This window comes from Rhipicephalus microplus, chromosome X (genome assembly GCF_043290135.1).
Source record: "Rhipicephalus microplus isolate Deutch F79 chromosome X, USDA_Rmic, whole genome shotgun sequence".
NCBI lineage: Eukaryota > Metazoa > Arthropoda > Arachnida > Ixodida > Ixodidae > Rhipicephalus > Rhipicephalus microplus.
The window spans coordinates 381,067,147-381,082,212 of NC_134710.1; the positions used below are offsets into that span (position 1 = coordinate 381,067,147).

The 15,066-nt window shown below is 46.3% G+C and overlaps 1 protein-coding gene across 1 annotated transcript in view; it reads right to left on the bottom strand.

The window, feature by feature from the left end:
- The window catches only part of LOC142777325 (uncharacterized), a 134,972-nt gene that overhangs the window by 55,251 nt on the left and 64,655 nt on the right, over positions 1-15,066 (bottom strand). Inside the window, exon 3 of the mRNA XM_075881624.1 lies at positions 10,385-10,498. Within this exon, the coding sequence (XP_075737739.1) occupies positions 10,385-10,498 (114 nt within the window). The remainder of the gene's footprint in view (positions 1-10,384; positions 10,499-15,066) is intronic.

Genomic DNA, 15,066 nt, shown 5'->3' on the forward strand with positions numbered 1-15,066 from the left:
TCTGTTAATTTAAGAGATGCCTCAAGGAGGACGTTTTTCCATGTTATTTGGTCGTGTTTATTTAGATTTGTAGCGGCTGGTGTGAGGGAGAGTGTCATACCCTTGGGGGCTATTCTAGCACGAAGGTACACTTGCAATGTTGATTTACGCATTTCATGTCTAATTTGTTTGTCAGCAAGTTTTCGTACTTTAAGGAAAGTGGCACTGCAACTGGGAAGCGATGAGCTGGACTTACATTTCAGAAGTAAATCTTCTTTTGGGTGCGGGGATGGCACTGATGAGGTGCGCAGGTTGTAGTTATGTCCGGCAGGCCTTCGTCGTTGTGGAGAGGATTTCGGCGTTGGGCTCCCGGCGAACGTGTTCGTTGGCAGTTCCGGGGTCCGCAATAGGGGGACGTGGTTTCGTAGTTCGGCAGGCTTCCCTTTGAGGAGTGGTGTAGTGGTGCTGTCGTGTAGTGCTTTTGGTTTCGACATCCGCAATGGAGGGACGCCTGTTGGCTGTTCTGCAGACTTCCCCCCTAGTAGTGGTGCGCTGTTGATGATGGTGAGGGGGTGCTTGTGGCTCGCGGGAGTCACAGTTTCGCTGATCGTCGGGAACTCATCTGTGGTGTTGGGTGGGTGTGGGGCTCCTGGTGTATGTTGATATGCAGAAGTCTTCTCGTGGGTGTCTTGTGTTGAACGTATATTCACGGGAGCTGCTGGTTGAGTCAACCCCCCGTGGTAGCTTCGAAATTTCTACGACCGAGTGCTTTCTTGATGGTTTCGGCAATGAAAGCGACACCCATAAAACTCAGATGAAGCCCATCCGCAGCAAGAAAGCGTCTTGGTGGCAATTGCTCGAATTGGTAGTCAATATATGACACCTTGCTGGGTCTTCGGCAGTAGGCCTTGACTGTCTCGTTGAATTGACGAGCGTCCCGGTTGAAGCGGTGCACGAATTGTTCGTTCGATCGTTCCAGGTGTAGGTTGAGGTACCGGGGCAGCACGCATGAAACAACGAGCCTTTCGAGTTCCTGGCGTGTCCGAAGCGTGTTGTTCACTAGGCGGCGAAGGCGGCGTAGCGATTGCTCTAGTCCGTACGACGCCAGCTCGCTCGTACCGACGTGAAAAACGAGCGTGGTCAGAGATCGTGGTATGCCAGCAAGCTCTTTCTCGATGTCGAATGTAGAGGCTCCGCGGATGGAAATGATTGCAGGTGTCGTCTTCTCATGTGGGTTGAAATGCCGATGTAAATACCTTGTTTGCGAGTTTCCGATGATGGCTGTAGTTGGTGCATATATATATATATATATATATATATATATATATATATATATATATATATATATATATATATATATATATATATATATATATATATATATATATATATACATATTTAAAATAAGGGAAAGAAGTGTATACCTAAGAGCTCGTTTTTCCGTGTTTTAACACAATATTATTGAGGTCTAACAGACAGTAAGGCCAAGGAATGTACAGGGGAAGTTATTAGAACCAATGGAATGTAAATAAGAAGAAAGTAAAGTGGATGAATAAATAACCAGCCGTGAGCAGCAATCGAACCTACGACCTTCGAAAAACGCGTTCGAGAGCATCGAACGCGTTATTCGAAGGTCGTAGGTTTGATTCCTGCTCACGGCTGGTTATTATTTCATCCAGTTTTCTTTCTTCTTATTTACAATCTATTGGTTCTAATAACTTCCCCTGAACAATCCTTGGCATTACTGTCTGTTAGATCTCATCAAATTAATATATATATATATATATATATATATATATATTACAGTTGGTAATTTTTTCATCCACTTTTCTTTCTTCTTATTTACATTCCATTAATGTTAATAACTTCCCCTGTACATTCCTTGGCATTACTGTCTGTTATATCTCATTATTATTGTGTTAAAAACACGGAAAAACGAGCCCTTAGGTATACACTTCTTTCCCTTATTTTATTTTATATATATATATATATATATATATATATATATATATATATATATATATATATATATATATATATATATATTGTGAGCCGGCAAGCCCTAGCGAGCCGAAAAGGGAAAAGAGAACAAAGAAGAAGTGCGTGTGAGCGCTTCGTTTAAAGATACACGCTCGTTTCTTTCTGCCCCACTGTTCCTGTCTTGTCATCACGGCTCTTGGTGCGTGACAAACTGGTGGATGTGCTGGGTAATCTATGCACCGTACCCCTCTACATACCAAGAACTCAAGCGTCGTACCGGTGGTCACTCCTGTGCACTGCGCCATCAGAAGAATCCGAGGGCAATCCCCGGAGTTTGAGCTGCTCGTAAACAACATGGCAGCTCCGACCAGCCCTACTGACACCAGCACAAACGGTACGAACGGCACAACGCCGCCTTGTTGCACCTTACTCACATCACGAACGCCAAATCCCTTTCATGGCTCTGCACTTAAGGATGTCGAAGATTGGCTCGTTCATTACGAGTTCGTTGCAGTGCACAACCAGTCCAACGACGCAGACAAACTGCGGCACGTCCATTTCACTCTCTTGGACGCCGCACGTTTGTGGTATGAGAACCGGGCAGGTATTCTTACATCGTGGGAAGACTTCAAACACCGACTTTTTGGGACTTATATGCCAGCCCTGACCAACAGGAGAGAGCTGAGCGCGATCTGCAGTCCCGCCGCATACAACTGCCGAATAGGGGTTGCCACGTATGTCGAGGACATGACGGGTCTTGCCCCGCCGCGGTGGTCTAGTGGCTAAGGTACTCGGCTGCTGACCCGCAGGTCGCGGGTTCAAATCCCGGCTGCGGCGGCTGCATTTCCAATGAAGGCTGAAATGTCGTAGGCCCGTGTGCTCAGATTTGGGTGCACGTTAAAGAACCCCAGGTGGTCGAAATTTCTGGAGCCCTCCACTACAGCGTCTCTCATATACATATGGTCGTTTTGGGACGTTAAACCCCACAAATCAATCAACATGACGCGTCTTTTCCGCCATGCTGACCCTGGTATGCCAGAAGAAAAGAAGGTACGGAACCTCGGGCGCGGGGTGAAAGAATAGCTTTTCGGTGGGCTTGTGCGCAGTCCTCCCAAGACTGTGTCCGAGTTTCACAGAGAAGCCGTCACCATCGAAATCACTCTTAGGCACCGGGCCCCGTCATACGAACGGCACGTCAACGCTCCAACTACAAACTACTTGGGAGCTTTCGGTGGCCAAATGAATTTCTTCCGAGAGCTCATACGTTCAGTCATCCGCGAAGAACTCCAGAAGCTGTCAGTGCCCTCGCAGCCCACTATCTCCTCGTTGTCCAGCGTAGTCCGAGATGAAGTCCAGCATGCCTTAAGAGAACCTCATTTCTTGCGGCATTATCAACCACCCAGTGACTTCCCCCGCATGCCGTATGCTCAAGCTTTGCGGCAACCTGTTACACCCGCAATCCCGCATCCCGCCGTAGCCGCAGCCATGCTGCAGACGGTCCAAGCGGCGTCATATTACAGCGCACCTCGCTTGATTTAGCGCAAATCACACGTCTGGCATGCGCCAGATAGACGTCTTCTCTGCTTCCCCTGTGGCGAAGCCGGGCATCTGTACCGACACTGTTCTTACCAAAAACTTGGACTACGTGGATTTTAGACAAAATCACCACCAGCCAGGTTCGGTCAGCGCCCCCTGAAATTAAAGAGTATGTGGCTCAGCAGCGCGGAACTTCGTCGTCCTTGCACCAGTTACAATCCCCGTACCGCGGCGATTTTCTCCTAATCGCTGTACTTATTTGAGCGTGGCGCAGGGTCGGTCACCTAGTCCACGCCGGAAAAACTAACCACAGCGACCTTCGGGGGCGAGGCCGCTCATACTGGACAAGCTCAAGGCCTCCTACCGACGCTTCCGCAAACTGACAATACCTCGACGACGACGACACCAGCTGGTTCCCGCAAAGATTTCATTAGACATTCCAGTGCTGCTCGACGGTCGCAAAGTCAGTGCTTTAGTTGACACGGGGGCGGATTTTGATATATTAAGTGAAAAAGAGGCTGCTCTCCTGAAGAAAGCCACGATGCCTTGGAACCTGAGGCCAATTCGTACTGCTGGCGGGCACATCGTCACGCCACTTGGCGTTTGCACAGCACGAATACAGATTCGTGGTTCTACCTTTGTTGCCAGCTTGAGCGTTCGCCGTCAGTGTTCTCGAGACCTGATCATTGGCATGAACTTCGTGAGGGAGCGTGGTGCTATCATCGACATTCGACAACACCTCGTGTTTTCAACAAAAAGCGCCACATCAGAGCATAATCCCAGCCACGATCGAGTATGTCTGCGTATAATCGACGATGGTGTGATGATACCACCGCACTCAAGTGTCAAGGTTCAAGTGGCGTATAACGAATCAGCACACGGTGAAATGGTGGCGGAGAGCAATCGATCCCTACTCTTTTGCCAGGGTGTCTGCGTAGCACGAAGCCTAGTAGACCTTCAGGCTGGCCACTGCGAGGTTCTTGTTACAAACTTCAGCTACAAGCGCCGAGACCTATTCACTGGTACTGTCATCGCCTATGCCTACCCAGTAACCAATGTGACTGAGTGCTTTGCTTCCGAGGCGACCGATAACGCCGAAGCACCTCTCCAGTGTGTCAACGTAAATCCAACGCTTTTTGACGACAACAAACGAAGGCTTGACGAACTGTTGATATAATTCCACGCCTGTTTTGCACGTTCATTGAGGATCTGTCAGACATCGATTATCAAACAGCGTATTATCACCTACGGCGACGCGCACCCTATACGGCAACAGCCTTACCAAGTTTAACCAACTGAACAACGCGTGATTCAAAATCAAGTAAAGGAAATGCTTCAAGACGGTGTAATACAGCCATCAAGCAGCCCTTGGTCATCGCCAGTGGTCCTCGTAAAGAAGAAGGATGGTACACTTCGCTTTTGTGTCGATTATAGGAAGCTGAATAACGTCACAAAGAAAGACATGTACTCGTTGCCTCGAGTGGATGATTCTCTTGACAGGCTGAGGCGAGCAAAGTACTTTTCCTCAATCGATCTCAAAAGTGGTTACTGGCAAATTGAAGTTGATGAACGGGACCGCGAAGAAACTGCTTTTGTAACTCCTGACGGTCTTTATGAATTCCGAGTGCTCCCATTCGGTCTCTGTTCTGCTCCGGCCACATTCCAACGAATGATGTATACCGTTCTCGCTGACCTCAAGTGGAAAAGTTGCCTCGTCTATCTAGATGACGTTGTCTTTTCAAGAACGTTTGACGAGCACCTTCATTGCATTCGGAGTGTTCTTGAAGCTGTACGATCCGCTGACCTTACCCTCAAGCCGGAGAAGTGCCATTTCGGCTACAATGAACTGAAGTTCCTGGGTCACGTTGTGGGCGCGGCAGGCGTTCAGCCCGATCCCGAGAAGACTGCCGCTGTGGCCGCTTTTCCAGCTCCGACAGACAAGAAAAGTCTTCGACAATTTTCGGGGCTCTGCGTATACTATCGCCGCTTTATCGAAAACTTCTCTGAGATTGCGGAACCACTCATCAGACTTACGCGTGACGACAGCCCAATTCTGCGGACTGACGAACAAGCGACTGCTTTTGCGGAACTGCAACATCGATTGTCTTCCCCTCGTGTGCTTGGTCATTTCGATGAGCACGCTGACACAGATGTGCGCACTGACGCAAGCAACATTGGTCTCGGAGCTATCTTGGTGCAAACACAAGATGGGACCGAGCGTGTGATTGCCTACGCGAGCCGCACTTTATCACGTGCCGAAACCAACTATTCAACGTCAGAGAAGGAATGTCTCACGGTAATATGGGCGATTACAAAGTTCAGGCCTTATCTCTATGGGCGCCCAATCAAAGTTGTGACTGATCACCACGCTTTATGTTGGTTGGCTAACCTCCGAGACCCCTCTGGGCGATTAGCACGATGGAATCTACGACTTCAGGAGTTTGATGTCACCATCGTATACAAGTCGGGTAGAAAGCATGAAGACGCCGACACGCTATCACGAGAACCTCTGGAATCCGACCATACAGCTGCAAAAGACGACAGTGCCTTCCTGGGGACTCTCAGTGGGGCGGACCTCCTCAGTAAGCAACGAGCGGACCCCGAGGTAATGCACATCTTCGACCATTTAGAAGGTAGCACCACGTCTGTTCCTCGACCACTTTCTCGTACGTGGCTATCATTTTGCTTACGACACGGCATATTATACAAGAAAAACACCGGTGCCGGCAGCAGATTCTATCTTCTAGGCGTTCCTCAAGACCTTCGTGATGATATCCTATTAGACTGCCACGATGAGCCGACATCCGTCCATTTGGGATACTCACGGACGCTCGACCGGGTACGACAGCTATATTTCTGGCCAAAACTCGCAGCTTGTGTCAAAACGCTACGTGAAAGGATGCCGCGAATGTCAGCGTCGCAAGTCACCACCCGTAAAGCCTGCAGACCTCCTACAACCCATCGACCCACCGCGTACGCCTTTTGACCAAGTTGGAATGGACCTCCTTGGACCGTTTCCTTTGTCTCACTCTGAAAACAAGTGGATTATAGTCGCAACTGATTATTTGGTGCGTCACGCTGAAACGAAGCCACTGCCACGCAGTACAGCATCTGAAGTCGCCCATTTTTTTATGCGCCACATAGTGCTTCGTCACGGCACCCCGTCATTCGTCATCACGTAGCAAGGGACAGCGTTTACGGGAAAACTGTTGGACGACATCTTCAAGCTCAGTTACACAAACCACCGTAAGACAACCGCATACCGCCCCCAGAGTAACGGCTTGACAGAAAGGCTAAACAAAACGCTGGCTGACATGATTTCTATGTACGTGGATGTGCAGCATAAAACGTGGGACGAGATTCTGCCGTACGTAACGTTTGCGTATAACACCGCAACCCAGGAAACGACAAGGTTCGCACCCTTCAGCCTCGTTTACGGTCGAGACGTGCGAATCATGCTCGACGCCATGATTCCTTGTGACATCGACCAGCACGAGCAGCTAACTCCTGATGTCGAGGATTACATTCGGTGTGCAGAGGAAGCACGTCAACTAGCTCGCGTGCACATAAGATCGCAGCAATGTAAAGACTCCCGAAGGTACGACATCCACCATCGACCAGTTACCTATCAACCTGGCGACCAAGTGTGGGTTTGGACTCCTGTTAGACGGTGAGGTCTCAGCGAGAAACTCCTGAGCAAGTACTTCGGACCCTACAAAGTATTACAGCGGTTGAACGAGGTCAACCACGAAGTCATTCCAGACGGAGGCTCGGCAACGACCCAGCGCCACTCACCACGAACAGAGATTGTGCATGTCGTCCGCCTAAAACCTTATTTTACGCGGTAATACTCGCTTTATTGTGCCAGGGCAGCAAACATTTTCTTTTTTTTGTTGTCCATAGGGTCTCGAACGAACTTTGAGCTGTATTAATGTCTTTTTTCTGATGACCAACCACAGACATTTTTCTTTTTTTTTTCACCTGCATATGCCCTGTGTGCTATAATTATCGTTTCTCCCTTTCTTTTTATTCCCTTATGGACCCTGCTGTCACGTGTATGAGCATCGAGTCGATGCTCTAATGGGAGGGGGAATAATGCCACCTAAAGTTGTGAGCCGGCAAGCCCTAGCGAGCCGAAAAAGGAAAAGAGAACAAAGAAGAAGCGTGTGTGAGCGCTTCGTTAAAAGTTACATGCTCGTGTCTTTCTGCCCGCTGTTCCTGTCTTGTCTTCACGGCTCTTGGTGCGTGACAATGTATATATATATATATATATATATATATATATATATATATATATATATATATATATATATATATATATATATATATATATATATATATATATATACGTAAAAAGGTTGCGATGGTTGGTAGAAGCCGACGAGGAAGAAGTGAAAAGGGAATAGAGATGGCGTATGAGCCAGGCCCCGTCTCCCATTCATCATAGCGTCACACGAGTCGACAGGATGGAGACCTGCCTGCCCCTTCATCAGTCGCTCATCATCGACGCAGTTCCCCACAAGATGCCCTGACCATACATCGACCACCGAATCATCTCCAATCAGGACACAACGACCAGAACCGTGACAGATGCATCGTCCTCGCTTGACATCTCCAAGTACACCGGGGCAGCGAACGATGGACCCGTGCAGGACTGGTTCAATCTGCTCGAGCTCCACGCTACCCCTGCATCATGGTCGGAACGGGAGATGGTCGCCAACTTTACTGACTACGTCTTCAGTGAGGCCTTCAAATTTTACCTCACCCACATATTTCAAAACGACGAGTCATGGGAAAAGATCAAACAAGAAATGATTATTTGGTTTAAAGAATACAATGACGACTGCGACAAAGACTTGCTTTTAACCCACTATCCCCAGAAAACCACACTCGGTCGTCACAGTCAAAAGCAGCCTTCACGCAGTGACCAACCTCCTGCCTTTCCATCGCGTGGATATTTGGTCGCTCACAACGCGCACCTCATGTCTCACACGTTCACTATGGTGGGAATAGAGCGGAAAATCTCGGAGCATACTAAGTCAAGCCCGGGACTTACAATTCAGTTTTATGCGCCAGAAGAGCTGACATCATTCGTTGCACAGAAAGACAGTCATTCCCATCTAGAATCTGACCCAACTACGCCTATGGCGGTGTTGTCATTGAGAGCACATCCATTTGAAAGTCCAAACACAGGAGGCTCGGAAGCAACTCTTACAGGTTACCAGGTGCCAGAAGCCTGTGTAATGAATGCTGTCGCAGACACCTCTGATGTTCCTCCAGTTCAAATCTGTCCTACCAACTTCACTGCATGAGAAGCGTTACAACAGCCCACAGACTACCAGCTGCTGACTGAACACTACAACATATTGTAAAGAAAACCGGCATGATGTTCAAGAAGCGCTCCCACCTCAGCGCGTTCTAGTACAACCGCAGCAACGCCAGCAAAAGCGAGTCCAGGGATTCAAGACACTCCAACAGATACGGCAACAAGGACGACGACGCAAAGCAAGCCTCTTCATGTAAACTCAAGACGTGAGGCATTTACGCATAAGGTATCGGCGCCACAAACGCGTTTTGGACAAGAGATCAAGACTGCACCTACGATTACAGCTCCGAAACCACAGAAAACTACGAAAGAGACAAAATGGCATCATCTGTAGAACGCAGAGACCAAGACACCATTCCGTCAGCCACGACCATCGCACTCGCAAACTGGAAGCACACCGTCTGTTCCTACCACCACACACAATTCGACGCCTTCGACATTCGACCCTGGAACGCTACAGGGACTCCCAACCTTGTCCATTCCTCACAAGAACTCAACCGATGTCGTCACCTGTGCAGATCTCGAGGGTGTGGTTATGCCATTCAGGACGCAACAGCCAGCCTCGTCTACCCGAGTTCTCTTAGATATAGCCACACTGCTTCTCTCTTCTGTGCATTTTTTGTGCGAGTTAAGGAACTTCCTTCTGAAATGAAACTACGGTGCATTTTCACATTTTTCGCTTTAAGGCTTTACGTTTTTGTGGTTTTCTTAAGTGTCTGACGCAACTTCTTTCGGGGGCCCGGGAGAGCGAATCATGTGACGTAAAAGGTAGCGATAGTTGGTAGAAGCCGATGAGGAAGAAGTGAGAATAGAATAAAGATGGTGCATGAGCCAGGCCGCCAGGCCACGTCTCCAATTCATGATAGCGTCATATATATATATATATATATATATATATATGTGTGTGTGTGTGTGTGTGTATATATATATATATTTATATATATATATATATAAATATATATATATATATTTATATATATATATATATATGTGTGTGTGTATATATATATATATATTTATATATATATTTATAAATATATATATATATATATATATATATATATATATATATATATATATATATATATATATATGTATATATGCCGAGCACAGATTGAAACAGTCGAAGGGGTCGGCGTAGACAGCGCGCGCAAAGTGCTCACGCATCACACCAAGAGATGATCCAACTGCTGATTGTCTGGCTTCTTCACCCCTACAGTTTAGTAAAGATTTCGAAAACGCGTTTCTTAGAGGTGAATATACACACAGAATGTAGTACGCACGGATGCGTTAAATAATGCTTCAAACATTTTTACTTATTGTATCAACACACGATCCCGAATAAAGGTGGTGATACAGTGTAAATGTGTGTACTTGCAAATTATAGTGTTGTAATTTCAGTCAGTTGCCGGAAAAGTGAAAGACCACCTAAATTGTGCTCATGTTGGCAGTATGCCTGATTGTGATTGTATTTGTTTATATCTGCACACCTTTTCCCACGAAGCAGCTTGAAAAGGTATGAAATAGGGCGGCAAGGCTTTTATTGAAAGCTAAGCGACTTACCCAGCTTGTACTTGCAAGTGCACTGGCTGCCGTTGCAGTAAGCATGTTCCACCTCAATCTCCTGAAAGGTCCTCTGCTGTTCGCATGATCTCTTGCAGCGCTCAGGATTACAATCTGCACAAGGAGATAGAATAAATAGAAGAGACAGACATGTGGGATTTAACGCCCCAAAACCACCATATGATTATGAGAGACGCCGTAGTGGAGGGCTCCCGAAATTTCGACCACCTGGGGTTTTTCAACATGCACTCAAATCTGAGCACACAGGCCTACATCATTTCGGCCTCCATTGGAAATGCAGAGAATAAATAGAAAGACAAGCCATCTACGTGCGCCATGCTAAACTGAAGGCGCCATTGAAGATTACGTCGAGCGCTTATATGCCTCAACCGTTCATCAGTGACCGTGACTATTAAACTCGAACGCACTGTGATCGCATACAAGAAAAAGGTTCTCCTGAGCCAAATCATATGTAAGAAATATTCGGAAGCAAGCATAGAATAAAAAGTTCACCTTTTACATCGCACGTATTCTCTTTTCTAGGGTAGTTGCAGGTCAGTGCACATTCTTGTTTTCCTTTCTGCTTGCACGTTACAGTTATTTTCTAATAATTGCAACAGTAGTCGTATTGTTACTGCGAAGAGACTCATTCTATGCCCTCCCAACCCCCTTCGATATTCAAATTGTGTTGAACATATGTGCTATATTGTTGTTGTGATTTCACTATTCCTGAATTTTTTTGAAGAAAATAAATACCAAAGTTGCACCCTATAGCTCTGCACAAGTAACAATGGTTAATCTGTTTATCAGCAGTATCAGTGCATCACTGTGCAAGTGTCTCGTCGTAAGCCACCATCGCGTGTGCGAAAAACTTTTTTGAGTTTGTTTTCTGCTTACTACATCTACTACGGCTTAAAGAGCTTCGCCCCTGAAAGAAAGATGATAATAATGTCAATATGTTTTGTTTTTTGATGCTAGACGCATGGTAAAGTCACAAAAATGCGACAGTTTTTCAGTTTATTTCGCCATTACATGTCGTGACTGACTCTTTTGCCATACGTGGCACGTGATAAATATTTAGGGTGAGGTCAGTGGAATGCAGCAGTAGGTTTTACGATTGCGACAAGTTGATGGCTTCGTAAATTTCGCATGGAGCTTAATTCGTAGGTCTTCCCCGAAATGAAGATTTGTCAAATCGTTGACATGTACACTTCCTGCAGAAGATAGTAAGGTTGCCTTATTATAATGCTGCCATTTGCTGGATGGTGTGTGGAGACTTAAGTCTTTCACTGAGGTGCTTTCCTTATTTCCCCACAAGTACGTTGCCACAAGTCAGAGGAGCGGCGTATACAAGGCTTTCCTCGCATACATGTCAGTCGCATGGCATGTTTTGTATTCACAGTTCTTCTCATGGTGACCATGCAATAACTTTTCTGCGCAGTTCTATCAACTTGATTTGTCCATGCAGGTAACTTGGCATTCAGCTGATGTTTATTAGGGTAGAAGTTTGGGCTCGTTGGCTTGGCATGATGCAGAGTGAAAGGGCATGGGACAAAGACAGAAAAGAGGCTTGAAACAAACGAGCACTCGTGTGTGTGAAGCCACTTTTCTCCCTTCATCTCATGCACTTTCACCCTGTAATATGCAGCTGATGTTTCGGGCGTACGTTTTCATAGGAAATTTTGTACTAGGACATATTACCGTTGGCAAAAAAAGTTTGTTCAACAGTACACATTGTAAATTTACGGAACGAATAAAGCTTCTGTAGATGCAAAACAGGTTATGGTCGACCTTTATGCGGTGTGCATGTCCACTATAATTGCGCATGCGGAAGAGCTGTCTTAGGCACTGCCAGAACGAGTTCGGGCAAGGGTAAAGGCCCGACCACACGCACCCGTTGGAGTGCGTGATCGTGGGGTTTCTTGACGCAGCGTCATGCCATCTCCGTTTGAAGAGGGCACGACGCCACATCAGAAAGCGCCGCGCTGACGCACTGCAACAAGTGCATGTGGTCAGGCCTTCAGGAGCTGGGTAAGACGCTGTGTCCTCTTCCCTTGCACTCTTTCGGCAATCACATGATGGCGTCGAAGGATGAGATTCTGCAGACGTGCTATGAACGAACGCGTTGTATTCTAGGCAGAAGGCGCTGCCGCATTCAGACCTGCGTAAGTGCCTGTGTATGAGGCTGTCGGCTCTCCTTCTTACGCTCTGTCAGAAATCACGTGATAGTGTCGAGGAATGAAATCTATCTGCAGACGCGCGATTAACGCACGTGCTCTCACATGGCATGGCGATGAACCCGCGTGGCGTGCTCCAACAAGTGCTCAGGATAAGTAACAGCAACAAAAACTGCAATCAATTCATATTGTGCTCCACTTTCTTGCAAGAGAAGTAAACATCGGGCGAGGGGCTTGTGAGTAAGGGAACTTTAAGTAAACTCATACGCTGCTTTGCATGCTAATAGTGGCTCTCTTTGGTGAGAGATGGTGTAATTTTGTTTCGTTTTTGAAAGGACACTAAAGATTAAAACAATTTTTCGTGTAATAATAAAGTGCAACTTCACGATGCCGAAAATATTATTATCGCTGAGACATACCGCTTGGTAAGGGGCCACACGTCCGAAAAGAAAATGCGGGTGGAGACACCACCGTTAGATTCCCGCACTATAAACACAGTCACCTAGTAAATATTAAAGGCGTCTCCTGGGTCCAACCTCTACATAACATCTACTCGATAAAAATGAAGCATATTGTCATCTGTGGATGTCACAGACTGAACATACGAAGTCTGAGAAAATTTCATTGAGACAACATCACGAAAATACGAAAGCCACGTTTTGTAATTTCTAACATTATGCACGCGAGTAGCATCGCAAAATTTAAAAATAAAACTTCAACCTCGATTTCCTGCGTATGTATTGAACGTATGACAGTGATAGTTATGACATAATTCGCAGCGAGATCGGGCAATAAGTGGCAGCACCATCCCGCGCAAGTGTGGATAGGTGGTCGGCGGTGGGTATACAAATACATGCAGCGGTGCTTCGTTGCATTCAGTCTCAGCCAATTGTCGGTAGATAAAATACGTTGACTACATACAGTTTACTGTTAATATCTATGCTTTTGTCACTGAATCGATGCATGACGTCTATGTAACGTTAACATTACCCGCGAGTAGAGCGCAATCTGTCTTTCATAGAGACGCTTGCCCTGGGTGACTTTCTTCACGCTTTCGCAGTATATCACGCATTTTATGTGTTGTTCGTACGTGGTTAGCTTGCGTTATGCCTGCTATGCACGGTTGTAGCGTAATTGAACTACCTAATTACATCTTTGTTATCTACATACTACACAAAAGAAAGAAAAATAAAGACCGTAAAAAGCTCGCTTATCTTTGCGATTTGTTCAGTACCACTGTTCGCACCTTATACGCTTAAGATTTTTTCCCTCTCAATCTGCTCACTATGAATTGTGGGACAGTCAATAGGCAAAGTCAAGAAAGCTTAGTGGCTGACAGCGCTTTGCGCTACACTGCCTTTACCACGAGTACGCACATGTTCTTGCAGCAGTAAAATTGTTATATCAAAGTTCAGCAGAAAGCTTTCATCGACGGGTTACGTGCATGACAGTGCTACAACAAAGGCCTGGTTAAAGGGACAAACATGTTTTTTTTTCGGACAAAAATTCCCACTGTCTTCCTTCAGTCAGCAACAATGGCCCACAAACGCTGAAATCTATGTGAAAAAGATGAAATTTTCAGTGAAATTTTACGACTATATATATAAGGCATGCCCTCTGATCTAATTTTCAACGTCTGGGCTATTTAGAGCGCTCTCACATTGAAACACATGGTTTCGCACGGTAACTCTGTTTTAGGTATAGTGTAAGGACCGAAGTCTCATATTTATGTCATAAAATATTTACATGGACATATAGTAATATTTCTAAGTAGTGGTACCACAGCCATATAAACACAACTAAGGTTCCTTGCATGGTCGATAAACTACAGTGCCGTAATTTTACACCTACCAGCAGCGCACAAGTGCATGGCCTAGAGCCTTTTTTTTTACAACGCAGTCGCCACAAAACGTTGCATTCACACAGCATTTATTAGTCCTCATTCCTTGGAGGAAATCAAGGGCGTTTGCGATGTGCTTCGAACAGAAAGCGGCCCCCACTCTGATATTGTTCTGGTGAATGGAGGGTACGACGACAACAAACAGCACACTGGAAAGTTGCACTCTCCGTTCTTTTTACAATGCATTAGCAGCCGAGAAAGACCAAATGCTTTCGTACGCTGTTTCAGGCATACATAGAAACAGTTGAACGCACGCTGACATGACCGGACAAACCACACTTTGAGAATGTGGATGAAGTACGCGCTCAAGGAAACACGACGTGGCTAACCGACGACACAAGGAGCAATCCGCTCTTCGCCGTTTCGGCCAGCTGGCGCCAGGCGGCAACTCTGCTTGATTTCGCGGCCAATAGTTCTCAGAGTGCGGTTTATCAATTTAAACCAAGGAATTGTTCTCTTCAGTGTCCTTCCAATATCTGTCCGTTTCATGCTCTTTTTTTTCGTTGAAGCTTTTGTTGCCTACTGTTGCCAGCACATGGTATTCCTTGTAGTTGATTTACCAGGCGTTTCGACCACTTTTACATTTACAACCTGTGACCATTTAA